This window comes from Penicillium arizonense (assembly GCF_001773325.1).
Source record: "Penicillium arizonense strain CBS 141311 chromosome Unknown PENARI_contig029, whole genome shotgun sequence".
Lineage (NCBI taxonomy): Eukaryota > Fungi > Ascomycota > Eurotiomycetes > Eurotiales > Aspergillaceae > Penicillium > Penicillium arizonense.
In genome coordinates, this window is record NW_019173306.1 from 24,036 (window position 1) to 50,233 (window position 26,198).

The following is a 26,198-nucleotide window of genomic DNA, read 5'->3' on the forward strand; positions in this document are numbered from 1 at the left end:
TAACAAATCATATATTATAAACAAACAAACCCTAGCACTATCTAAATCGGGGAAATATGAAGCCTAAGAAGGCTAGTCTGTAACTCGCCTTAACTACCCCATCGTTTCGCCATCGCCTTTCATCTCTTCGTAACCACACTTATTAGAAGCTAGCTACATTATCCCACTAGGTTGTCAACAGCACATCCACTGAAAGAGCGCTACTGTTTATCCTGGGCCTCCTCAATCTCCTGGCCATTGTCACTGCTGCTGAGGCCGAGCTCGTTCTTCTCAGCTGCGGCATGATCGTTGGTATCCAAGCCCAGCTCGCGAGACTGTTGGAGGATCTGCTCGAAATCGAGCTTGGGCATGTCGTTGGCGACCCTCCACGCCATCTTCCCTTCGACATGGGCTTTGGCGTAGATTATGTCGACCTCCTCAAGCTCACGGCCGGCTGTCTCAACATAGAAGAAGAAGCCGAATATCAAACCGACAAAGTTAAACAGTGCGAAGAAGAGATAAACGCCCCATGGGCTCTGGCCAGCGAACAGCGGCGTGAACATGACCACGGCAAAGTTGCACATCCAGTTGGTGCAGGTCGACGCCGCTGCGCCCACAGTACGGGTACGGAGGGGGTTGATCTCCGGTGGGTAGATCTAGGGCAGTGGTAAGAGAGTGAATGCAAAGAAAGTGATAAAGAGGAAGATACCAACGGCAGCACCCTTGGAGTTCTCCTCGGTCTCCTTGATCAAGCAAGCGAATGTAATAACAAAGCTAAGCCCCTGGCCAAGGAAACCAATCAAGTATAGGTTACGACGGCCCTTGTATGACGCTTCGCGCATGCGGCGTTGTGATTCTCTGTCGCATCCGGGGCCATCAGCCAACCACGAATCGACGAGGAGAACTGAGTTGCATTTATCCTTCTAAGGAGTGAATTAAGCCCTTGTATCCCATCCTCAATATAGGTGTTGCTTCTGAGTTGCAACACTTCTAGCGCAAAAGATAAATGTTCACGTATCTCGCCAATGTCTTCTTCGAGCTTCTGTAAAGTGCTTTTTCTGAATGGATAGGCTACGCGACGCCGGGCGAGTTAAACCTAGCCCTAAAAACCTATAGTTTAGCCTTTCTAGAATTTAAGGTATTTACCCTAAAGCTCCTCGATAATTTAATTATAGTTTTGAACTGCTATGTTGACCGTTTAGTGTAGCTCTTATTCGCTAGTTCGAGATCGGCGCTCTTGTATTGCGATATATAGAGATCGGAAGATACTTAGAAGATCTTTAAGATTCCGCACGATATTGACTATATTAGTAGCTTAGTCCTTGACCGAAGAGTAAAATTTAGTCAAAGATTGGGTAACTTAGATTCTAAGAGAGAGCAATCCTATAACTCTAGCGGCAACTGATAGTGGATTGGCTATAGTAATAAGTCTATAGCACGTTAGGCTAAGGGATGATAATCTAGATAATTTAATGATTAGATCCTATAATTGTTACGATGTTAGAAGGCAACTTTTTATGTCATTCGATATATGTAAACTACCTAAGTATCTAGAGTAACCATAAGGGGGCCTTTAAGGGAGGGCTTAAATATAGTGGTAAAAGTAGGTAGTGTATATAAGCCTTGTTTTCTATAAGTATTAAAGATATTATCGATCATAGTTTGTGTGGTCTGGTTAGTTCTAAGATAGCATTAAGGTTGCCCCTAGTACGGTGGGGTATAGGAATAATAAAAGCTCAATGATTACTAATAGATTAGAATATATTTTTAAGAAGAGGAGGCTACGGAATACGCATACTTTCTTATGCTAGTTGTATCCACCGCCTTTAGCTAGCTAAAGTCGTTAGGCGCGAAGTGATCGAATATCGGTTTCTGGTAATTTCAGAGGCTATTTAGAGTATAGGCGCTTACGGATAATTAGACTTCGTAATTGCGAACTAATACCGAGTAGTTATAGCGTCTAGCTTTAGGTTACCAAACTCGTATAATTCGACGTTAAAAGCTAGCCCTACACTATCCCTATCGGGTCAGGCACCGTCAAAGCCGCTATACCTTAGTAATTAACTACCATTAGTAATAGACGAAATCTTATAGCCATAAATACTAATAAGGCTATGCTCTTCTTCTAACCGTATCATAAGGTCTCTAGATATCTAACGAGGTCTATCCTAAGTTAGCTTAACTACCTATAACACTAGTTTATTACTGCCTCGCCGCGTGTAGCACGATACGACCTTAGAGTATATACAAGCTTAGGGGTATCCTATCGCCTTTTTAGGGCGAACTACACTATATATATTAACAATGCAAGGTAGATAAGGTAGACCATAAGCTTCAAGAGACCTAGTTATATAATGCTTCTAGTTATAGTTATGTATAGATACTAAGATATCGAGTGTTTTAGGTGGAGGGGTATAATCCAATAAAATTGTGTTATTTTTCAGCTAAGGGGGTTAGTGTAGTGGTCGCGCGACTTAGGTGATTCTCACCCTAATTCTCACCCTATCTATAGCGTACTCACCCTTCTCACCCGTGGTCGCGCGACCATAAAGCGGCTCTCACTCTAAACTCACCCTAGCGGCACCTACCTAACTACTAGCCGTATATAAGCCCTACTCTAGAAGGTTAGTAGTTAAATTACTCGTTAGCTCGGCTCACTTTCTCCTAACTCCTTGCTAGTATACTCGGGACCTCTCCTAAGGCCATTCCTCTAGAACGAGAGGGGAAAAAGAAGTATCGCCCGTCCACTTATTAGGCCCTTTTCTTCTAAGGCTATCCTATCCTACTATTTAGTGTATCCTAGCCTAGAATTAGCGGTAATAAAGCCGAAACTTATAGCTTTAGGCATAAAGACGGGCCTATAGTGGTTATCCACCTAGATCTTCCGCGAGAGCTTAACGACTATATCACAAATTCGCTACTATATATAATTGGAAAGTAGGAAGGATATCGGGCATAGATAGGACCGCTAGATAACTATTAGCTTAGTGACGGCGGAAGAAGATACTATATAATAACGGCGGATACTTTCGATTATAATAGTGTCTATTGACATATATATTTATCATTTCTTTCTACCCCTCCAACTTTACGGGCGGCTTCTTTTAGCCCTTTAGTGCCTTAGTTTAGTAGAATAATAAACCTATAGTATAGATAACTAGCGGCTAGGAAAATGGTCCGCGATTTCCTTCTATGTTAACCTCCCTTCCTCTTTTAACTTTACTAGTAAGTTATCCTCGTTAGTTAAATAGCGCTAGAATTTACTTTTCCCGCGAGTTAAACGGTTTATACTTAGTGACCGCTTTAAAACCCTATCTACTTTCTTAGAGTTATAGGGAGGACTATACGCGGCAATAGATAATATCGAGTAGACGTTATCGGGCATAAGAGTGAAGAAGAAAGTGGGCTCCGATCCCTAGATCTTAATAGTGAGAATTGCCCGCCTAACAATATCGCGGCTCTTATAGTAATACCTAGACGATAAACTAAAGGACATATAATTTAGATAGTAGGAAGCGGTCGTACTTAGAGAACCGTTTTTCTCCTCTACGGAGTCCTTAACGTATAGGGGTTCTAATTAGATTGTATCGGTTATAAAGTCTTTATCTAAGGAATTATCGACGTCCTCACTTTCGCTCTTAGATATATCTAATACAATAGGTTTTAGCCTTAACCATAGACTCTATATAGCTCTTAGCCGTGGCGGAGGAATAACCACTACGATAGACGGGTAGCGCTTATTATAAGTAGTTTCTCGTTTTCTAGTCGAAGGCATTAGACGTTCTTAGTTTTTGTATTTTCTCGGATTAGCTAGATTTAGGCTCTTATCTCCTTAAACACTAGGTGTTCTCGAACGAGAATTAAAAGACTCGCGCCCGTATACTTATTCTAGATCTATCAAATCGGGTATATTAACGTATAGCGGATCGGACGGCCTAGAAGGGCCTAACTTAGCCACGGTTCTAAGGGGATAATCTAAAATCAATCTAGTTTAGCTTATTTCTATATAGTTATCTAAGTGGTCGTCGGGATAATCCTCCTATAAAGGAACATAAGAGCCTATATCGTTTCGATTGTTAGAGATAATATCCGAGTAGGATAAGATAGAAGAGAGCGGAGTGTTAGAAGAGTAGTCGCTAAATATAGTAGATATATCGGATATATCCGAAGCATAAACTAGATTAGAGGATTTAAAGTACGCGGCGTATAAAAGTTGATCTCGTGTCTACTAAATATCTTCTGTTACGACCGATTGTATAACTCCGGAATACGTTTCTGTAGCACCTAGTGAAAGAACCGAGATAGAAGGGGACTAAGGAGGCTAAAGAGGAGTTATATAACTAGATTGGGGTCTCGGGAAGACGTCGGAACCGTCTAACTCGGCTCTTTTGCTTAGATTTACACGGAACGAGGACGGGGCTATGTTCAATATCGATTAATAACTTAGAAAGTAGGCTAGCTTAGATCTTAAACTTATAATCAGTAGGCACCTTTTCGTCTGAGTTATCTCGGTAGTCATAGTTAAGCCTCTATAGCGAGGAGGAGGTATCTCTGTCGCTAGCTTTAAGTGTACCTAACAATAGCGTTAATGCCCCCTAGGACCTCGCTAGTTTGAGGTCAAATAAGTTAGGCGACCTAGCTGCATACTAATTCGTTATATTTTCTACATTACTAGCCGGAGGGAGGAAGTAAGGCGGGACTATTACTAAGTAGTCCTCTATTGCCGAAGAGACCGCTTTATTAGAGAATAAAGGTTACTCGCCCGATAGTAAGGTATTAGAGCCTTTCTAGTTACTATTAAAGGCAAAATAGGGCGGTTTTATAGGCTTCGATAGGCTATAGTAAAAGTGTATATTATTAAGGATAATAGGTATAGTCTTAGATCCTAAGGGAAAGACGTAGAGATAAACAAAGCGAAAAGAGGAAATTTGGTCTAATAAGACTACTAGACTGACCTAGGATATAGTGGAAAGGGCTAGTTTTTATATTAGATCAAATAAGCCCGGAAAAAAAGAGAAGCCCTCTAGGGACGCTACCTAAATAGGAATCTAGATATAGGTTAGTGGATAGCATCGGCTACCCCTAGGCCGCTCGGTACGTGTTACTTATTCCTTCTTATAGTAGCAGAGGGGCTTCCGGGGCTAGCTTCCAATCATTGCTAGAAAGTGTGCGTCTCTTATATATATAATACGCAACGAGGTAGGCTTTTGCCTTAGCCTATATATCCACTACCTTAACTAGTCCGTAAAGACGCCACTTAACTACTTAGTGCCTATATAGCCCTTACTAAGCCACGTAACCCTCTAGAAGTCTAGTAGGGTAGAAGAGGCTTCCTCGCTTAGCTCCGCCTTAGATATAATATCGGAAGACTATGCTCTAAGGTTCGGCGCGTAATAGAATTGCCTACCGCCCTTCACAATTAGCTAATAGGCTCTTACCGTCAAGGATAAAGGATGCACTACCCACGCTAGACCTATCTAGATATAGGAATCACATCGGGATAACCGGAAGAGGAAAGAGATATACATAAAGCTGCCGCTTTGACTAAGGCGCCGCTATGTGCCTTAACCCCCTATCACGTTAGCTGACTTCCGGCCATTCCTTATCTAACACCTACGTGGGGTATATAGGACTCGTATCTAGGTCTAATAGCAAAAACAGCGTATGCTTCAAGGCAACCTAGAGATAACGAAGTGGCTTGAGGTTCACGAAAACTGTGCGGGTCTATAGTTAATAGGCTAAGAAGTGATACTTATTCGGACGTTAGGGCGTACGGAGTGCCACGTTATCTAAATCACTCTATTCTATATCTCGGGGCGCTTCTTAACTATAGAAAGCATCTATTCTCGAGGAGACTAGATACTAGGATAAGTTCAAGAGGGAATCGTTCGGCGATAGAGGTATTAGAGAGACAAAAGCTCACTCAAACGTGTAGAATAGAATGCGAACGCGTAGACACTGATCTCGACAAAGACACCTAGTAGGGGAACGCACGGCATTATAGAGGAGTTCTATTAGATAGTGCGAGTGGAGGCCGGATACAATATTGCTAGAAAATTCCTTAGATAGGCCAGGTCTCGCAATCAGCCCGGGATCGTCGATCTAATCGGACGCATATAGAAAGTGTTAGAAGGGGGGAGGAAAGGACAAAAGAGGAAGAGGATAGATGGCGACGATGGAGCGACGTACCTAGGATTTATACATTCGGGCGGCCGAGTCGCGAGGCGGTGAAGTGATAAGCGTGCCTGTTGCGGATTAGCGTGACGGCTAAACCGTGTTAGGCCTGCGCTAAACCGTGGCGGGGGGCAGTGGGGGCGGGCGCTAAACCGGGGTTGGGGAGCTGCCGTTTCTGGCGTCGGCGGCCCAAATGGAATAATTACTAGTATAAATATAGCCTATTACTTACTATAGTAAGGGGAGGGATACGGTTTCTAATCAATTTTTATATATTAGTCCTAGGAAACCACTATAACTAATAGTATTAAAACTCACTATTAACTACCTCGCTAGTACCGCGCTAAAGGTCGTAAGGCTTTATTACCCTAATTATCCTAACGGCCAAGCTTAGCCGCTATAAATAATAGAGATATATATAGTACTTAAGTGGTTTAATAGGGTAAGTAGTTATTCTAGAATAATATAAGTCTAGCTAGCGGTAAATTGATATATTAAGTTTATCTTTCTTAAAATCTAGTCTAAGGGAACGACGTGGTAGGGAGACATAAGCCCTAAATATATCTTTAGCGGAACGTATATTTACCGAAAATACGTCGTTAAGAATTGCTATTATAAGTATAAGGACAATAACGTCGAAGATAGGTTATTTAACTTTAGATATAAGGAAGATTTTCCTTTTAAAAGTATTAGCTTAGCGCAAAATAGAGTCTTATAATCACTAACCTCTTTAATCTAGTATAATAACCCTTAGTATACTTTAAATTAATTTCTATTATAAGATAGTCACGGAGACCTCTAGGGTTTAGGAGTAGTATTAAACTAATCTAACCGTAGTATAGTATTTTTAGGTTATCTTCTCTAAGATCCTAATCTTTATTAGCTTCCTTACCTTTATCTACACCACCGAAGAAATACTATATATTAGTCCGCTCGTTTTATTTAATATAAACTAGCGCTTCTAGTCGACTAGCGGTGTAGGCTGACACTAAAAGGAGGAAAGCGAGTTAAATTAGTTAACGACTATTGGGATAGGGAGTTATATCTCTTATCTAATAGTGGTGGAGAACGATATATAAATTATCGACGTTTATCACGGGTTTCTCCCTAATAGATATATCGAGATTGTAACGTACGACTAGATCCTCTTTTATATACTATTTCTTTTTAGTTAGAAGGCAAACGAGTGAAAAGATAAAATCATACTTACGTTATTAATATCTTAATAACTCTTCGCATAAAGACTTCGCCCCACAGATTTACGGTAGAGCTAGCACTATTGCCTCTAGTTCTTATATAAACCACTAAACTTCTTAATCTTAGAGTTATCAAGTATCCACTCGAGAAAAACCATAACGTCTCCCTTCTATGCTATAACAAGAAATCGGAGAGGATCTTCCCCTAGATATTCACAGTGCTGTAAGGAAAGGGTTCTAGTGTTTGCAGGATAGAGCCTGTCAACTAGGTAAGACGAAGATGCCAGGGAAGCAAGTAGTATATTGGAGGAATACAGAGACTGATTCTTGGAGAACCTCTGGGTTCTCCTAGAGTGCACTATTTAATATGGGAGATTAGCGTTGCGGTGAGGAAGCGCTGACGTGTCGACACCTGTATGATGTTGATCCTCTAATAGTGCGAGAGATCTGTGTATGATTCCTAAGGACTCCGTTACAATTATCCCCCTGTCTAGTACGGGTATCCGCACCCGTGGTGAAGTCTGTAGAGCGTAGCCTATTAAAAACCTAGTGGGAAAAGGTAGCTAGTTCTTGTAGGAGAAATAGTAATTGCGGGAAGATAGGAAGGCGATAGGGAAACGATAGTGTAAGGATAGACGGTTATAGGTAGGAAGATTGGGGCCTAAGGTAGGAATTTGATAGGGCTAGAAAACCTCATGATTTCCTAGTTAGGGTGTAGGGGTTTGTTTGTATAGGTGGTGTGCTTTGTTGTGGTAAACAAAGCTTCTTTAACATAGTGAAACTGCGTGAAATAAAGCGTGTTTATTGCTATTTTTGTTTGCTTAGGTTGTAGGGCTTTGTTATGATTTCACTCCTATAGGCATAAATCCCCTATTGTTTACCTTCTAAATTTTTCCTTTCCTCACTATTTTCCATAATAGCGACACGTCCTTACGTCGCTGTCGTTCCCCTAGGGTTTCTCTAGGTTCTTACTATCATATCTTTAGGTAGGTGTGGTGGTCGTCATCCTATCCACAAGTCTAACGACACGTTACTAACTCGCTATAGTCTCGTCGTCGTTATAGTAGTGATCTAACTTCCACACGCTGATCGTTATGGCGCCCCGCGTTAGAGGTCGTGCTCGTGGTAAGGCCCCGCTAGTACTAGCTCCTCCTTCTCGTTCGCCCTCTCTATCTAATATTGAGAGTGCGATCTCTATTTCGGACGACGATGATAATAATAATGATAAGGAGGACGAAACCTCTAGTGTACCTCAATTCTCGCTAGTAGAACGCTCGGTGATTACTAGCTCTAAGACGCCTACTCTTAGCACTCCTAGCACTCCCACTCCTAGTAGGCCCACTTCTCTCGCTAGTCTCCGTTATGCCCTTACCGGTAGGGTTAGGAAGAAGAACCGCCCCCTTCGCCCTATCGCCTATCTCTAATATATGGTATAGTGTATACACTATTTCCGGACTTTCTTAGAGAACTAGGACACTAGTGGACCACTAGTGATCCCCTACTAGGACGACGGCTTATCGTTAAAGAGATACCGTTAGTGCGCTAGCCGTAATAAGAATTGCGAGCCTATAAGTATTTCCAATAAGTATAGTGTTATAATAGCGGCTAACTAGCGTTTCCCTATAGGTAAATAAAGGTATCCTCGGTGACGCGATACGTCTCTAGTGTATTCTTAATTAGGCTAAGCCCTTTTAGGACAATAAGGGTGATAACGAGATTTTCGATTTAGACACTACTATTTTCGGTGATCTAATCTAGGCTATTTAGGCCTTACTCGCCGGTTTTAACGTTCTCTTAGATAGTCACTGTAAGTAGTTTAGTATTACTTTAGACAAGAAGCTAGCGAAGGTATAGTGTTCTATTATCGTTTCTTTGGCGTTTCACTAACTATTTGATAGGATATCGCTAAGTCTTATAAAGCGGTTATTTATAACCGTTATGGATTGCTCTAGCTAATCCCTATCACTATCGGTATATCGTCGCTTCGCCGTCTCGTCGCTAAAGCTTCGACTTATCCCGGTGCCCGTCTCTTAGATAATAGATACTATACTTAGGCTTTTGCTATACGGACCTTCCGTTCCGCTATTATTAAGATTATAGTTAGCTAGGAGAAATACGATAAATTCTCTAACCCCTAGTTTGACTAGCTTAAGGCGGATATAGTTAAGGATTTCCCCGTTAAGGACTATCTTGTGTAGTTATTAGGTTACTAGTGTTTCGTTAGCTTATAGGAGGTTCTTTTGATATTTCAAGGATAATTTTATGCTTTCTTAGTTTTCTATAGAGATAGCGGGTAGCTAGAGTAAGCTAGTTATCTCGCTATATTTTCGCTAGTGTTTTATAGTTAGATCGATATTTTCTAGGGTGATCTTAATTAATTCGACCTTTTCTTTTACTTCTAGAACTTTATAATAATACCTCTAGCATTTCGTATATCTAAGAGTGGCACCTATTAGTTATACTTAGAGGGCTATCCTTTCTATTTAACTAAGTAGTATAGTTCGTCCTAGAACTTCTTTTCACCCTAGACCTCCTTAACCTCCCACTTATTATCGTCTTCTAGCTCTAGTATAGGTAGGGTTTCACTATCGTTTCGCTAATACTATTCTTAGAGTAAAGAGATAGAGAAGATATTATATAGACGAGAGTATTGCTTAGGCAATACTAGCTAGTACGCCTACTTTCTAACTTTGTTAAGGATCCAGAAAGGCCTAATAAAGTTTAGGGTAAGTTTTCTTAATAGGTTCTTTATTTAGAGATTGCGGGTTAATAGTGTAACTAATTATCCCCTTCGGAACTATATAGGTTCGTGGCGTTTATTATAGTGTTTCGCCTATAATTCGCTTACTTTTCGCTATACTTCTTAAAGCCTTTCTCGTAGCTTTTGTAACTTTTCTAGTCGTGCTATAGTTACTAGGACTTCCTCTCTAGAAGCGCCGTCCTTAGCGCGTAATTAGAAGTTTAGGTTATAACCGTAAAGTGCTTTAAAAGGTGTAAACCCTATAGTTAAGTTTATAGTATTATTAGTGGTAAATTAGGCTATAGGGAGGAGGACTAGCTAATTAGTTTATTCCGTATTAACGAAGTATCGAAGGTAGCTCTTAAGTACTTAGTTTATCCTTTCCGTTTAGCTATCGGTCTACGGGTAAAACGCTATCGAAAATCTTAATTTAATATAGCTTTGGTAGTAGAGTTTAGACTAGAATTTACTAGTAAAGACTAATCCTTAGTCTAAAACTATACTACTTAGCGGGCTAAATTGGAGTTCGATTTCTTAATAAAATAATTTAGCTAGTTATATAGTATTAATTGTAGATAAAACGGGTAGGAAGACGGCGTATTTTGAGAATCTATCCACGATAACTAAGATCGCGTCGACGGTATTATTCTTATAAATTGTCTATGGTAAGTAGGTAATAAAGTCTATTACTAGATCGCTAAAGGGTCGCTAGGGAATCGGTAGCGACTATAGTTCGCTATAAGGTCAATACCTTAGTGTGGCTACCCCTTAGTATACTACGCATTCTTTAACGTATTAGGCCACGTCCTTTTATAAGTTAACCTAATAGAATTTGCGTTTTAGTAACTCGGTGGTGCGAGTTCGACCGAAATGTCCTACGAGTGGATTATTATAGTAGATATTTAGTAGTTTCTAACGTAGGCTATTTCTTATAGGGATATATAACCTATTTTGGTATCTAAGGAGGCCTTTATAGTCGACTAGCTATCTATAGTTCCCGCGCTTTTCTAGCTTAACGTCGGTGATACGACGGCGGGTCTCTAGATCTTCGCCCTATTCCTACCCGATCTAGGACTTTAAATTAGCCGTGGAGTTTAATTCCTAAACTAACTAACCTATAGTCCCACGCTTAGCTTATAAGACTCTAATATTTTCACGTCTTACCTCTAAGACTCCGACGATTTGACGCCTTGCCTTAGGGTCTTCACCCTATATTCGCCTAATTAGGGTCTTTAATTCTATCGTGGCGTCTAACCTATAGACTTATTTAACTATATAGGCGCGCTTAACCTCCCGCTAGGTGATCGCACGATCTCCTTTAGCGGTGCGAACTATTATAGCGTCTTCTTCTAAGACTAGGGGCAAAACTATATAGCGGTGACTAACGACTTTTTTATAGGACGTACGACGGTAGTACGCTAGGTAGCGTAGAGGTACTCGATAGTATAGAGAAGCTCGACGGCGTTTCTCTCCCTTAATAGACGCTCGGCGGCGTATTAGCACTTAATAGTATAGAGATACTCGATAGCTATCTCTCTTCTTACTAAGCTCTAGCGTCCTAGGCTCGCTAAGCTTAGTCGTAGGTATATCCTAGCTAGCCTCGGTTATAGGTATATCCTAACCGGTATTTATTTCTTTAATAGCAATTTGCTATATATTTACCCCCTAATCGCTAGCGAAACGCTCTTAGATCGGGGTCGTAAGTTTAGCTACGGGCGTAACCCGACTAGTATTTAGTTTCCTTAATAAGCTATCCGCGGGATTAGTCTTCCTAGCGCGATACTTTATAGTAAACTCGAACGGAGTTAAAAATATAAGCTACCTTGCTTATCTACCGTTAAGCTTAAGATACTTTATAAATATCTAGAGATTAGTATAGTCTAAAAGCACCTCGACGGGATACTTACTACCCTCTAGATAGTGCCTCTATTATTTAAACGAGTAAACGATAGCGAAAAGCTCTTAATCTAACGTTATATAACGGAGCTCCGCGCTAATAAATTTCTTTAACTAGTACGCTACGGGGTGCTATATCCCGCTAGCGTCTAGCTACGAGAGGATTCTAGCTATCCTAAGGTTTAATATATTAGATTCGATATAGATCCGTTTTTGTGGATCAAAATACTAGAGCACTAGGGCTTCTTAGAATATATTAAGAAGCCGGTAAAACGCTTACGTTTCTTTATCGGAGAGTAAGATATTACTAGGCTTCTTACTATTCTTACTTCCTTAAAGTAGGGAGGTTAGAGGTAATATAATTAGGCTATACCCTTAGATAAATCGTCGATAAAAGTTATAGAATCCTAGGAATACTTAGATTTTATAGTAGCTTTTTAGGATTTCCTATAAAGCGATAGCGTCGACGCACTATCTATCTATTAATATGCTATTCCTAGACACCACGAATCCTAGGAATTTAACCTAGCCTTAGTAGAAGGTGTATTTTACGGGTTTCGCGTATAGCTATGCCTATTATAACCTCTATAGCACTTAACAAATATACTCTATATAGGCCTCGCGGTCTAGCGAGAAGATTAGGATATTATCGAGATACGCTATACAAATAATATTAAGAAGCCCTCTTAACGCTATATAAATATAATTCTAAAAAGTGGCTAGTGTATTCGTAAGACTAAATAGTATAACTATATACTCAAAATAGCTATAGCGAGTGCGAAAGGCTATCTTCCACTCTTCTCCTTTATAGATCCTAATCCGATAGTACGTATCTTATATATTAATTTTGCTAAAGAACTACGCTCTAGCGAGTCGATCGAGGATCTCCGAGATAAGAGGAAGGGGATACCGGTTTTTAACTAAGACCTTATTTAGTCCCCGATAGTCTATATAGAGACGTAGACTACTATCCTTCTTTAGAATAAATAGGATAGAGGCCCCTACTAGGCTTTTTAAGGGTTAGATCCGACTATTGTTAAGGTTTTTATCTAGGTAGGACCGAAGCTCTTAAAGCTCTATCTAAGAAAGAGGGTAAATTAGGCTATATAGCGGCGTTTTACTATCTTTTAGCTTAATAGTATAGTCTATTACTTTCTAAGGTGGTAGGGTCTTAGCATTTTCGGGAGCGAATATATCGCGGTACGCTAGTAATTCGCTAGGGAGACCCTCCTCACGTGAGGCGGGGTATTCTTAGTTATCTCCTAGAAGCCACACTTTCTTAGGAAGCTTTACTACCGTATATACGTACGCGTGGTTCCGGCATTCCTTTATAAATTGATATAGGGTGGCTATTAAGTATAATAGTACGATATACTACTACTAGCGTTTATATAGCGAAAAGTCGACGTATTTATCTCGCACTATTATCATAGATAGGAGAACCGGGCTTCCTTTAAGGTGAGGGTCTCGATTAATAGCTAGACAACGCCTTTTAAAGGTGCGAGTAGTCCCCCGCGAGTCGGTCGCTATGATAGGGACTATCTATACCCTATAAATAGGTGTTAACCTTCGATTAATAGCTAAGATAATAACGCTGGTGAGTGGTGCGCGATAGAGTCTATATTGCTAAGCAAATTGATAACTAATAATGTTAACCTCGGCTCCGCTATCGAGGTCCGTATACGTTTTGATATCGCCCTAGACGGTAATTAGGATATATAGACGGCTTATAGTCCTAATCTTATCTTAAGGGGTCGGTATTCCGGCTTCTATACTAACCCTCTAGCTTTTCCTAAGTATACTAGTATTAATTAGATCTTAGTCGAATTTTAGGGGCACTCGTCCCTCTAGTGGTCTATTAACCCGTAGGTAAAATAGCTATATAGTTTAGGTAGAGTTATATTATCGTTTCGCTAGCGATTATACGGCTTTACGCCGAATTCACGCTAGTTTAAATATAGTTTAGTATTTAGGTTTCAATTACTACCTTATCCTTAGAAGCTTCTATGGTTCTATCCTTAGCCCCGACTAGAGTTAGAGGGTGGCCCGTTAAAGCTAGTCCGTTTTCGATATCTCTATTAGTTAGGGGAGTGATATCTTTTATTTGTTAAGCGGGGCGGGTAGTTCTTTATTCCCGACTCTATTTAAATAAGGTTCTAATAGTGTATCGCTATCGATACTATCTCGTCCCGATTTTTAGGTAAATAAAGTATAGTATTCTAGATACGCGATCGGAGGCGGAGCTATAATTTAGTAAAGAAGTTAAGCGCCCGTTAGTCCTCTAATAGTGCTTCGAAATACCTTTTAAGCGAGACAAGATAAGAGTTAAAGTCACTTAGACTTTGGTTTAGGCCTTAACGGGCCTCTTATAAGGAGGTAGCAATATCGGCTTATAGTGTAGCCGAATTATATAGTAGCGTAAGTGTCTATTTCTTAAATAGTTCCTATATCGTTTTATAAGCGGTTCGCTAGGGTTCCGCCTTCTCTTTGATATAGTGTCGCTATCTTTCGCGATAGTTAGAACTTATGTAGTTAGTGGCACTAAGGATCTTTCTTTCGTCTAATCTATATTTACGGGGTGCGCCTACGAATATATCTTAGAGGTTATTAAGCTAGGTTTAGCGTTATTATATACTATAGTGTGCTTTAAAAATTGTAACTTCAATTTTGATTTCTCCGGAAGCTTATCCTCGATTAGATAATGTAGAGGAAGAGCGTCGATAGCGATCTAATAACGATTTCTCGGTTATTTAGCCGATTGCTTTCTCGAGTTCCTTCTTTTAGGTAAGCAACGTATAAAGGGTTTTAAGGCGTTCAACCTTAGCGAGGTGCTCGCTAAGTTAGGAAGTCCGGTCCTAAGAATTGTTCTCCGGGCTGCTACTTCCGTCGTAGATAGTGGCGGGAGGAACAATAGACTTAGTGTCGGTTCGGTATAGGTTCGCTAGCGATCCCCAAGCGACCGACGATCGGGTAGTCATTATTACTTTAGGAGGTATCTTCAATCTTAGGTAGTTAAAGAAGAAGAATCAGAATTGTAAGGAAAGGGTTCTAGTGTTTGTAGGATAGAGCCTGTCAACTAGGTAAGACGAAGATGCTAGGGAAGCAAGTAGTATATTAGAGGAATATAGAGACTGATTCTTAGAGAACCTCTGGGTTCTCCTAGAGTGCACTATTTAATATAGGAGATCAGCGTTGCGGTGAGGAAGCGCTAACGTGTCGACACCTATATGATGTTGATCCTCTGACAGTGCGAGAGATCTGTGCATGATTCCTGAGGACTCTATGCATGATTCCTGAGGACTCCGTTACAAGTGCCTACTTAAATTAGTCTTATATTAGGACAAAAGATTAGATACGTTATTACCTAATCTATTATCTTTTAATTTTACTAATATTATTCTTAGTTAAAGTAGTATATCGTTTTTAGATAATACCTTTCTTAAGCTATTAACAACGTCGTCGGTAATACTCGGGACTATAAGCCTACTTCTTTCCACGCATAGTTATATTAAGAATAGATATAGCGTTAATTAGAGTAGGAACGAGGTAGTGAGAAAACGAAAATAATTTAAAAAAGAGAAGAGGAAGAAAGCCGTAATAACTAAGATCTAGAAGAGTTAGAAATTCATAAAGTACTTACAAGCCTTAGACAAAGTGCTCTAAGCAAGTCTATAGTTAACGGGGGGTAGAGACTCTTTTAATATTAGAATAGAAGGCTTAGGGGTGTTCAGCACCTAGCAAAAGGACCTTTCTATTTTTGCAAGTAGCGGCTACAATCGGTCAACATAGAGGGGACAATATTATGACGTCCCTGATTGCCCACCCTAAGTACCCTAAGTGAAGGGTGAGCTGATCCCTAAGCAACCATAAGTGCTCAGGGAGCGCTCTCTAAGCACTTGGTGAAAACACAGTAAGAGTGAGCAGAAACGAATCACGTGATGTTTAAATGACTAAGATCCTGGTAAATAAGACGCTTAAAATGGCGTCAAACCTAGCCGTTTTCGGCGCCCAATTTACCGTCACCTAGCGTTGTGGTGTAATCAACACAGGACACATTGTATTTAGAATGCTCAATATGTTGGAAAATGTTAAAATTTCGCCGGGACCACAGATTTCACAGATTTTGTTGCTTTCATCTGTGTATAGAGCAGGTGGATACGTACAACCAGAGGATCAAAACTTCATTATCCCTGCCAATAATTGCTTACTCATCCAACAGTCAGGCGGGGTAGTCGCCAGTGCATCAGCAGCAAACAAACAAAAGTGTCGATACTACTTCGGTATCATAATGTATCCCGTCGGGCCGGTTCGACATGTCCCAAACGCAAACGTGGATTTGATCCGCAATATGATTCCCGGCATGCGCTCTTGGCTGCTTGGGAATACTTTAGGCGACCCTGCTCATGGAGTCATTGAGCTAAAAGTGAACCACATGGATCAGTCCACCGCGGAACTCCGGAGACTTGTTCATCAAGGAGTAAGTATAACATTCCCACTGTGCAATCAACCGAGCTAAGGAGATGGCTAAAGTGCGCCGACTATGCTATCATTCGAACTACGAAGGAGACGAAAACGCCATATAACTATGCTGGAGCTACCTACACGGCTCTTCTCACAGAAAACACACAGAGTAAACGGATGATCGGCCAGCTTAGATTGGAGATCGGACAGACTGTGTGGGTCGAAGCGCCGGCTGTCGTCAGTGCCGGTTTCGTGTTACTTATTATAAAGCCCGCCACATCCCTTTCTCTAGACCATGGAGTAACTTTTGAACGAATGGCAAGGCTTGAGGCCGAAAATGCGCGCCTACAACGGCAAATGGCTCTCTCTAGGGAGATCATGGAAAAATCAAAGATTAACTATGTTTGCCCATCCCGCGAGTGCTATGAAGGCTTCAACGACATGAAGGCATTGAAAAACCATTGGAAGAAGTGCCAGATAAAGCACGGCTACGAAGATCCTCACGTTAGGTTTCTCGAACGGTCCAAAGATCACCCCGCATTTTTCGCTGCCTATCAGAGTGGCCTAGAATCTGACCTTCCTGTAACGCGTGTTCCTCCTGATCACACTTGCTTTCGTCGCGACTTCATCATTTCAGAAAGTAAAAGGGATCCGCCATTTCCTAGAAGCCTATCTACTAGTAAGGGTGAGTACTTGATTTTCTTCTTTGTTAATCGGATTGAGCTGCGCTACTTAGTTCCAGAAAGATATAAATATAATTGTCTCTCGGGATACCTTCTGGGATTGCCTATAGTCTACGCAAGGCCTCTTTACAGAACTGATTAGTCTCGCTAGTCCTACCAGATGTGCAAGGCCGTCATGCATAACACGAACCTCGCGAATGCTAGTTCTACACCACTACGTGCCACCAAGGGGATGTTCTTGATGGGATAGGTTGATTAGGTATTATACCTTAGTCAGTCTTATGGTTTGATGTGCAACAAGCTTGTTAGAAAACCCGACGTAGGGTCGAGAGAGCAGACTAAGTCACATAATGTGATCTGAACATTGTATTTCAAGGTTGAAAACCATCTATAACTGTCATTGTTTTTTTACAATTTATCCAACTATAGATTAGATCTTTACCAGAGACCGGTTCATTCAATATAGCTGAGTATATATTCAGTACTTTTCGGTGTGGTAATATGCCTAAAATTGTAAATCTAGAGACTGTGTATTACCTTCTTTTCAGTAGGTACGGATGAAAGGTAACTTAGGATTTCTTGGACTTGGAATTGAAATGGGTAAGAGAAGTTCGGCATAGATACTTGGTAATATGAAAGATAACAGACATCTCCCTCTTCCCTCCCCTCCCCAGATGGATACCCTGCTCCTCCTGCGGGCTTACCCATGAAATGGCTCCACTTTTGAGAAAAATTCAATCAAATCTGAACTAGGTAGCGTAGCTCAGAAGTAAGATCAACGAGGTATCTAAGGACGATAGAACGAGTGACAGAATTGTACCAGAAAACCGAATTGGAAATGAGCCAATTAACATGGTCGACGGCAGGATTGTCGGTCGAATGGCAACTGATGATGCAAGCTCATGAGGACTAAAAACGGCGTATGGTGAATGTCGAACCAGCAAATATCCCATAGTGGCGTCTGTAGTCAGCCAAGAAATGCCCCAAGGAGGACCCATCTCGCCCCAAGCTGGCCATGTTAGAGCCCTGATCCTGGACAAAATAGATCCGTCAGCGTATGCCCTTCCAACGCACAGCCGGTGAAACATCTTGTCGGCGTACAGGCTTACCTCGTGGATGTCTTCGAATTGCGCAGCCACATCGTCGTCCAAGTGTGACCGCAGCCATGAGGCTACAGCGCGTGGCTAAAACTCCCATTTCTCGTACTCGGGGGCGGTTTGCAAGGGTCAAGGAAGGTCGATATTCGCCACGTCTTCGAGTCCACGAATTCGGAGGGCAACATGGGCCACTAAATTCCAAGACGATGGGTCCGTGGTCATGGTAAGTGTCTTTAATGTTGGGAGATGGAGTGCAAAAGGAGGCGGCAATTTTGCAGCTTGGGTTATTCCCAGTTGATTTTGAGTTGAAGATTCCATAACTGGAATGGGGGACGTCGCAGATATAGAATTTGTTGCCACTCTCAGATAGAATATGGATTGATGAGGTTTGGAAAGCATTCGAAGGAGGTTGGAGAAGGAAAGAAAGTGTCAGGATGCCGAGGAGGATTTTATTTTGTTGTTTGTTTTAGGTATGCTTGGAAAGCGCTTTGGGGAGGGGGTTGAGAAGGAAAAAAGTTCCGAGTCAAAGTTCTTGGTTTTATAATCCGAACTTCTTCAGTCAAGTGAGCTTAAAGGATCTAGTACCTACCGAGGTGAGCTTTGAATAAATATCTGGAACCCAACAGGGACCCTGTGCCCCAAGAAATACAACAATCATCAACAGCTATAGCAGGCATATGCTTTGGGTTTGAGGTTCAAACCTTATATAGATCCACCCTAGGTAGGTGACTAGAAAATAGACCGTGTTGACTAGGCTCGGATTATAGTTGTAAAGCAGCAAGTAGTGACATAGTGTTGGTCTATATTGCTGGTATGTCTTTTCTTATCATCTTTGTTTGCATTTACTTCTCTTTTCATTTTACATTTCTTTCGCCTTCTTCTTTTGTAGAACTGACAAATAATGTCTCACCTGGTGCTAAGGAAATAAGTGGTATCAAATGCAATTATCATATAAGTTTCAGGCTAATCACAGCATATTGTCGTCTCCTCCAATTTCCGCGTTTTATCCTGCATGTCATCCAAACCCACCGTGACCACCATCCAATCACATAAGAACTTGCCCAGCCCCGCCCCAATGAAGATGCAGATAATTACATACACATTGAAGTACATTGCCAGCAACATAGTAATATAGGCTCCGGCAAAAGTCACAGCATGAATAACCGAGCGGGTCAATTGCTGCAATGGCGTGGCGCGAAAAGTAATTGCCCGCCTTGATGACCAGGTCTTGGCAAGTGTGCCGTGCGCGGCTTGGCGTTGAAACTGGCGCGTCAGGAAGTTGTCGTATTCGCGCCCAATGCGGCGACAGAACTCAACCAGCACTACCAGGAGGATTGTGCCTATGCATGTTGCAGCGAACATGCCATTGTTCTTAATCTGCCATCCTGTTGACAGGAAACAGGCGTCGATTGTGTTGAAATTGAACAGCATCTGGATAAGTAAGCGAATTGTTCCGGACATGTGGTCTTGGCACTTACGGAGATTTTGCAGTCGGCGCTGCTGGATCCCATATCCATGCCCTCCATGGCTGTTGATGTCGAGGGTATAGGGAGGGATGTGTACAAAGAGGTGTTTAGAGATGTCCATATCAAGTTGTGCTTGCCCCTCGACCTTATATTTGACCTGATCGCGCCCCCACCAAGTGGAGTCCACCAAGATGGCGTTAGAGAAATGTGCTCAAATCGCCTCAGGTGCGAAATGGCCACTTTGGCGTGCTTTGATGGCTTTGGTAATCTCTAAAAGACCGTTGGCTTCCCCGGAGAATTGCCATCTTCAAATTTCCACTTTCACCCAACTCGCCATGACCTGTTAAGCTGTGACGGATATCTCAATCTCGCCTTAGAGAGATTTGCTCCATTGACACCCTGGCTTAGTCCTTGGACTATATACAAGATGACGTTCCCCAAATTGGGTGCTCGCCACATCCAAAATATGAGCGCCGCCACGTCGTTGGAGCCCCATTGGGGATATTACGACCGGGCGCTGCCCTGCACAAACGACGCAGGCTCATGTGCATATTTAGATGATGTCTATTACTCCCATGACCGGGGAATGCTCTACTCCGGCATCATGTGGTGTGTGATTGGGGCGATACTTCTCAGTTGGGTTGTTCTGAAGCAATTTGGCACACCAATGTCACCAGCGATGGCCACGCCAGCGCCAGTCGGACTATCAAAAGTCCAGCGAGCTGCTTCATCATTCAGTCGGAGATATCTTCTCCCTGATGCGGCTCGGATGATTTTTGGACGGACTACCCGTCTGCAGGTGCTCATTCTCGCCTTGCTAGCGGGATACCTCCTCATTTTCAGCTTTGTGGGCATCGTGTATAACACTTGGGTTACCCCCGTGTCGCATATGCCCGGGGTATACAACACCCGCAACAGCATCGGTCCATGGTCAGACCGCGTAGGCACCCTAGCCTACGCCCTCACCCCACTCTCCGTCCTGCTGAGCAGTCGGGAGTCTTTCCTTTCTCTTATCACTGGCCTGCCATACCAGAGCTTCAACTTCATGCACCGCTGGCTCGGTTACATCATCTTCCTGCAGAGCTCCCTCCACACAATCGGCTGGTGCGTAGTCGAGCTCCGACTCTACCAACCCCAGCCATCCGTTGGCCTCGCATGGGTCAAAGAGACCTACATGGTTTGGGGCATCGTCGCCATGATCCTCTTGCTCCTGCTCTTCGCACTCAGCACCCCCTGGGGAATCAGGCTCACCGGCTACGAGACCTTCCGCAAGTTACACTACATCCTCGCGATGGTCTACATCGGCGCATGCTGGGGCCACTGGAAACAGCTAAAGTGTTTCCTCTGGCCATCTCTGATCTTCTGGTTCCTCGACCGCGGCGCTCGGCTGGTCCGAACCGCCATCCTCCATTACCACCCCGAAGACTCCAGCACGCTGGGTCTCGGCTTCAAAGCCGCAGACGCAACAATCACCCGCTTCCCAGACGAGGAACACGGCGACGTTATCCGCCTCGACTTGGACAACAACCAAGACCCCTGGGCCATCGGCCAACACTACTACCTATGCTTCACACAATGCAGCATCTGGCAATCCCACCCCTTCACCCCGCTCAACTTCCCAACCGTCTCAAAGGGCACAGTGAGACACTCCTACCTCCTCCGAGCTAAGGGAGGGGAAACGAAAAAGGTCGCCGCCCTCGCCGCAAAGGGTAACCCCACAATGCCTATCATCCTAACAGGCGCCTATGGCGAAGAGATCACCACCTCCTTAACACCAAACACAAATATCCTCTGCGTTGCCGGTGGAACGGGAATCACCTATGTCCTCCCCGTCCTTCTGGAACTGGCACAACAACCTCGCTCCCCAGACCGCAAGGTCGAACTGATCTGGGCCATTCGCCACTCATCAAATACAGAGTGGGTCAGCGCTGAATTGGATATCCTCCAAAAAGTACGCAAAGAATTGAATCTTGAGATTAAGATTTTCGCTACGCGAGACTCAAGTAGCAAGACTCCCTCGTTAGACGACTCAGAGAATTGCAATCTATCCGTTGCTGTCAGCCCAGCTAAGATCGAGGTTGACGAGAAGGCCGTGCAGGTCTCGCCTTCTTCGTCGTCCGAGTCTCGCTGTTGTGGGTGTGACAAGCCAACTGCCATTGAGCGGCTTGGTGGTGCAGCCGAAGATATTAATAGACATCCTAATTTGCCTGTGCTTGTTAACTCTTTCCTTGAGGAGACGGTGCGTGGTCCTACTAGTGTCTTTGCTAGTGGGCCTGGTGGCATGATCAGTGATCTCAGGGATATTGTTGCTTCTTGTAACTCTGGTTCAAGGGTTTGGAGGGGGTTGGAGAGGTTTGATGTTAAGCTGGTTTGTGATGATCGGTTAGAGTGGTGATGGTCTGCATATACCTTATCTGCATTTTGATGCCTTTTAGCGGTATATAAGCATTTGCTTTAGATTCATTGTACATATTTCGGCATATCTGCTTCCATCTTTCTTATTCAATATCCCTTGTTCCTAGTGGTTAACTTGGATTCCGACCTGAAGCCTGAATACGGAATCTTGGCGGAATTTCTCATCCAACAACCAAGATGCCGTCAAGATCTTCAAGCCCCACAACGATCATCACCTCTCCTTACCCAACTGATCCGACCTGCCAACTTTGTTTTACAGCAATGATGGTTATCATAGTCTACGGAGTGTTTTACACCGCGGGGTTCATGTAGCAACCTGCCGAGCCGACCGGCAAGCCGATCGAAATACTCAGCACCGAATTTCGCATGCGAGTTCCATCAACGCTGTGACATACTGTAGGTACAGGTGTACAGCAGCCGCTCCGCAGCTCATGAACTCCATTCCAATTTAACCCACCTAGGGCTCGGAGCCGTTATAGCCGGATTCCATGGGCCTATATAAACTACCTCGATGGTCCTTGTTCTCAAGTAGCTATACCATAAACCTGCATTGACAAGCGTGAAGTGTGGGAACGCGTTGTTGCCAAGTACGGCGGTAAAGCCGAGGCGTTTGACTGGGGAACCTGGGGGTTCTTTAATTGGGCCACTGACAAGTCCTGGTTGACAATTTCGTCCATGAACAAGGCGAGGGAATTTGGCTGGCATCGGAATGATTCCACTTTCGATACATGGGTTGAAACCTATCGCTCTTTTGAGAATGCAGGGGTAATGCCTGAAGTTGATCTTTTGAAGAGAGTCTAATGGTGTGTACCTCTGTGAGGAGAAGCGGTCAGAAACAAAAATGAAATCATGGGTTTATAGGGGACACAGATAAAAGAAAAGCAAATCCGACAAAATCAAATCCCCAGACAGACAAAATGCATCGGAATTTCCATAGTGAATGAACCAATCGGATGTTGAGGATGTTGACCCACTTGGAAAATGCCAAATAGAGCGCGCTAGTGGCATAAAACGGTGTAGAAAACTGAGTAGCAATTGGCCCTCGCTTCAATTAGTGTGAATAGTATAATTAGACGGAGTAAGTTCTAGAATAAAAGTGGAGCTTGACTGATCTGCTTGTAGTTAGATAACCCTGAATGCATTTACACCCCTTAATTTTGGTCTTGAAAAATTTCGGGATCTTTTGGGTTCCCATTTCGAGACATTGGACTTACTGGTTAGAATCATTGTCTCAAGATCTTATTCTACAACAAAGAGGAATTTGGAATATGAATAGGAAGCACAACCGCACAATTGAACAGCGATTCTGTTTTGTGAATCAATTTCGCTTCAATGTCTCCTGACCACGTTCACGATATCCAGGAGCTTGCCCCTGATGATCGCACTCTGGCTGGCAAGAGCTTCCGAAAGTATCTTCGGTTCGCATCACAAACAGCACTATGGGCGGCATACATCTACTTCGCAGCTCGGCTTTTCTTTATGGTGACGACTCCAGAGCGAACATGGAAGATGTGGGCTATGTTTTCTGTGGAGGGCTTATTTGCTTGTGAGTATTCACTGCAGAAACAGTAATTAGGAAATACTAATCAAGTCAGATATGTCGCACCATCATCACCAATTGTCCGCGGCAGCGACAAAGCTATCAGAGCAGAACTCTCAAAAAAGGCTAAGGTTGCGTAGTAGCGACAACCTACCACGGGTTGATGTTTTGATCACTTGCTGTGGTGAACCAGCCGACATCATCCTAGATACAGTGCGAGCAGCCTGTGCCCTGGACTATCCCACCTCTCTTCTCCGAGTCCGAGTTCTAGACGATGGAGCATCAACCGAGTTACAGGACGCAATCACCAAGCTTCACCTCAAATGGAGCCACCTCCAGTACCACACACGTGGGAAGCAATCTGGCAAATCCTTTGCAAAAGCAGGAAACCTCAACTACGCCCTATTCTCCCTTCAAACCGAGGACCCACCTGAATTCTGCACAGTCGTCGACGCAGACTCAATCCTCATGCCAGAGTTCTTGAGAGCAACGCTGCCACATCTGCTCCTGGAACCAGAGGCAGCATTGCTGACCACGAGACAGTATTTCTACAATCTGCCCAACGGCGATCCTCTCTCACAGTCACGGGCTTACTTCTACACATGTGAGAATACAGAACTCGATCTTCTCGGCCATGCCCTGGATGCAGGCTCCGGTGCGGTTTTCCGGCGCGACGCCATCCTCGGTGCTGGCGGGTATCCAACCTACTCTTTCTCGGAGGACTGGCAACTTTCTCTGATCCTGCGAGGACTAGGAAAGCGCACGATGCAGGTGCAAGAAGTGCTGCAGTTTGGACTTGTTCCTACTTCCCTTGCTGGACATGTTAAGCAGCGTAACCGATGGCATATTGGTCACTCTCAGCAGATCTCTGTGCTGTTTCCATCAGCTAATAAGGGGATTCCGGAGAAGTTGCGGTGGGATATCGCTATTGGCGGATTGTCTATTATTGCAGGATTGGTTTGCTATATGATTGGCTATGTCGCTCTGCCTTTCCTATTGGTTTCCGGGCATGGTTTGATCCCTGCTGAATCGACATTGCAGGTCAAAGTCCAGGTTATTCTCGCTACGATCCATGTTGCGTCTACTTGGGCATATGACTGGTTCCGGAGTGCGCATGCTGGTGTTCCATTTGCGCCATTTGCACATGCCGAGAATAGCTGGCTGGCTGGTGGTAAGTTCTTTTCACATGACGTTATGAATGATACTAAATCCTAATGACATCTCGTACAGCTCATTTGTATGCCGTCATACGATTCCAACTTTTCGGAAGCAAACCAAAGGGTTCCTTCGTCACTGGCAGCACAGCCAATTCCAGTGAAAACGCTACCTCAATATCTCCCCTGAGAAAGGCATACAGGGATGTCCTTCAAAGTGGCAGTGGCATTTTGTTCAATGTTGGCTTGTTCATTGCGAGCTTGGCTGCATTCGTGATCGCGATCCAGATGGTCGTTTACTGTGATGGAGACATTGTCATCAGACTTCTTACCACTGTTGCTTGGCCACCCCTGCTACACTTGTTCTTTTTGGTGATCTTCAATAATTGGGTACCTGTGGCGCATTTGTTCAACCATCCAGTTTATTACTCGAGAGAGGACCGATTGATGACGACAGAGAACGACATTTCGTATCCGAAAACAGGGGTTGAAAAGGATGCTGAGTCTGGTCGGTCTCTTGTTGGTCTTTGCTGCTCTTTTCTGGTTCCGGTGACTCTTGTGGGTCTTTTGATGGGTGCATTGTGCTTATAGCCCGGACATCTTCGTTGATTCTCAACCCTTTCTTGATATTGATTAGCCCAGGGGAATAAATGCCCCCTATCCATCTTTCATTTTGCATGTTCTATCTCCTTCTTTACTGTTCTCTGGCGTATTATTTGACAATATTTCTTCCAAGCCAAGTGTTTTAAGCCACATAGACAATTAATCGCATTTGCACACGACAATCTTCTACTGATTAGAATGTTGGTGACCACATTCTATCACACACTTTGGTTCAAAGGCTCCAATCCTGGAGTACAACCATGGTAGCGAGCGATCTGCTTGGTGGGTATGATAGCAAATCCTTCTCAGCAACTGAAGAATCTCCTGCTACTTAAATTCCAAAGTACAGGTCAAAGCTTCCCAGCGTAAAGATCTTGAAGCAATAGATTCACATGCCAGTAGGAACAGACCCATCGATTGAATCCAGGTGGTGAAAATCACTTTCCTACTTTCACCTTTTGTCGTATCTAACGGGAGAGACATTTCTCCTCATTTTCGCAATTCGTCGGTGCAATAAATTGATGATCGTTTCCTGGTCGACACCAAACATTTGTTATTCTTGAAACATTCTCAAACAGAATAAACCATATATCTGATCAAAATGATGTAGTCAAGACACAAATTCCCCTATTGGTCACGTAGATTACCCCACATTAGGGTGCTCAGACGTCCAAACAGGCGTACCTGGTTCGCTCGCCCTGCATGCCGAAAATGGTAAAGCGTCGCATGGTTCCCCGGCTTCTCCAGATGCATGTGAATATTCCGGTCCACTAGATCATTTCAGGCAATGACAC

At 43.2% G+C, this 26,198-nt stretch overlaps 6 protein-coding genes across 6 annotated transcripts; 4 read left to right on the plus strand and 2 right to left on the minus strand.

Annotated features, from left to right (window-relative positions):
• Positions 1 to 200: 200 nt before the first annotated feature.
• PENARI_c029G04835 (uncharacterized protein) lies at positions 201 to 821 on the minus strand (the record flags this gene model as incomplete). The annotated part of the gene is made up of 2 exons (XM_022636295.1): positions 201 to 635; positions 693 to 821. 2 exons carry the CDS (start codon positions 819 to 821, stop codon positions 201 to 203), a joined length of 564 nt encoding a protein of 187 aa, XP_022483885.1.
• Positions 822 to 8,443: 7,622 nt separating this feature from the next.
• PENARI_c029G08767 (uncharacterized protein) lies at positions 8,444 to 8,773 on the plus strand (the record flags this gene model as incomplete). The annotated part of the gene is made up of 1 exon (XM_022636323.1): positions 8,444 to 8,773. One exon carries the CDS (start codon positions 8,444 to 8,446, stop codon positions 8,771 to 8,773), a length of 330 nt encoding a protein of 109 aa, XP_022483876.1.
• Positions 8,774 to 16,273: 7,500 nt separating this feature from the next.
• On the plus strand, positions 16,274 to 17,379 carry PENARI_c029G07378 (uncharacterized protein; the record flags this gene model as incomplete). Its single annotated transcript, XM_022636313.1, has 3 exons — positions 16,274 to 16,462; positions 16,516 to 17,028; positions 17,281 to 17,379. 3 exons carry the CDS (start codon positions 16,274 to 16,276, stop codon positions 17,377 to 17,379), a joined length of 801 nt encoding a protein of 266 aa, XP_022483847.1.
• A 1,425-nt stretch (positions 17,380 to 18,804) lies between these two features.
• On the minus strand, positions 18,805 to 19,752 carry PENARI_c029G08867 (copper transporter family protein; the record flags this gene model as incomplete). Its single annotated transcript, XM_022636324.1, has 3 exons — positions 18,805 to 18,811; positions 19,326 to 19,657; positions 19,705 to 19,752. The coding sequence occupies 3 exons, from the start codon at positions 19,750 to 19,752 to the stop codon at positions 18,805 to 18,807; spliced, it is 387 nt and encodes a 128-aa protein (XP_022483864.1).
• Positions 19,753 to 20,119: 367 nt separating this feature from the next.
• Positions 20,120 to 22,908, plus strand: PENARI_c029G00391 (ferric reductase family protein; the record flags this gene model as incomplete). The annotated part of the gene is made up of 2 exons (XM_022636260.1): positions 20,120 to 22,007; positions 22,673 to 22,908. 2 exons carry the CDS (start codon positions 20,120 to 20,122, stop codon positions 22,906 to 22,908), a joined length of 2,124 nt encoding a protein of 707 aa, XP_022483822.1.
• A 531-nt stretch (positions 22,909 to 23,439) lies between these two features.
• PENARI_c029G06270 (glycosyltransferase family 2 protein) lies at positions 23,440 to 25,392 on the plus strand (the record flags this gene model as incomplete). The annotated part of the gene is made up of 3 exons (XM_022636302.1): positions 23,440 to 23,653; positions 23,703 to 24,818; positions 24,878 to 25,392. The coding sequence occupies 3 exons, from the start codon at positions 23,440 to 23,442 to the stop codon at positions 25,390 to 25,392; spliced, it is 1,845 nt and encodes a 614-aa protein (XP_022483865.1).
• Positions 25,393 to 26,198: the final 806 nt, after the last annotated feature.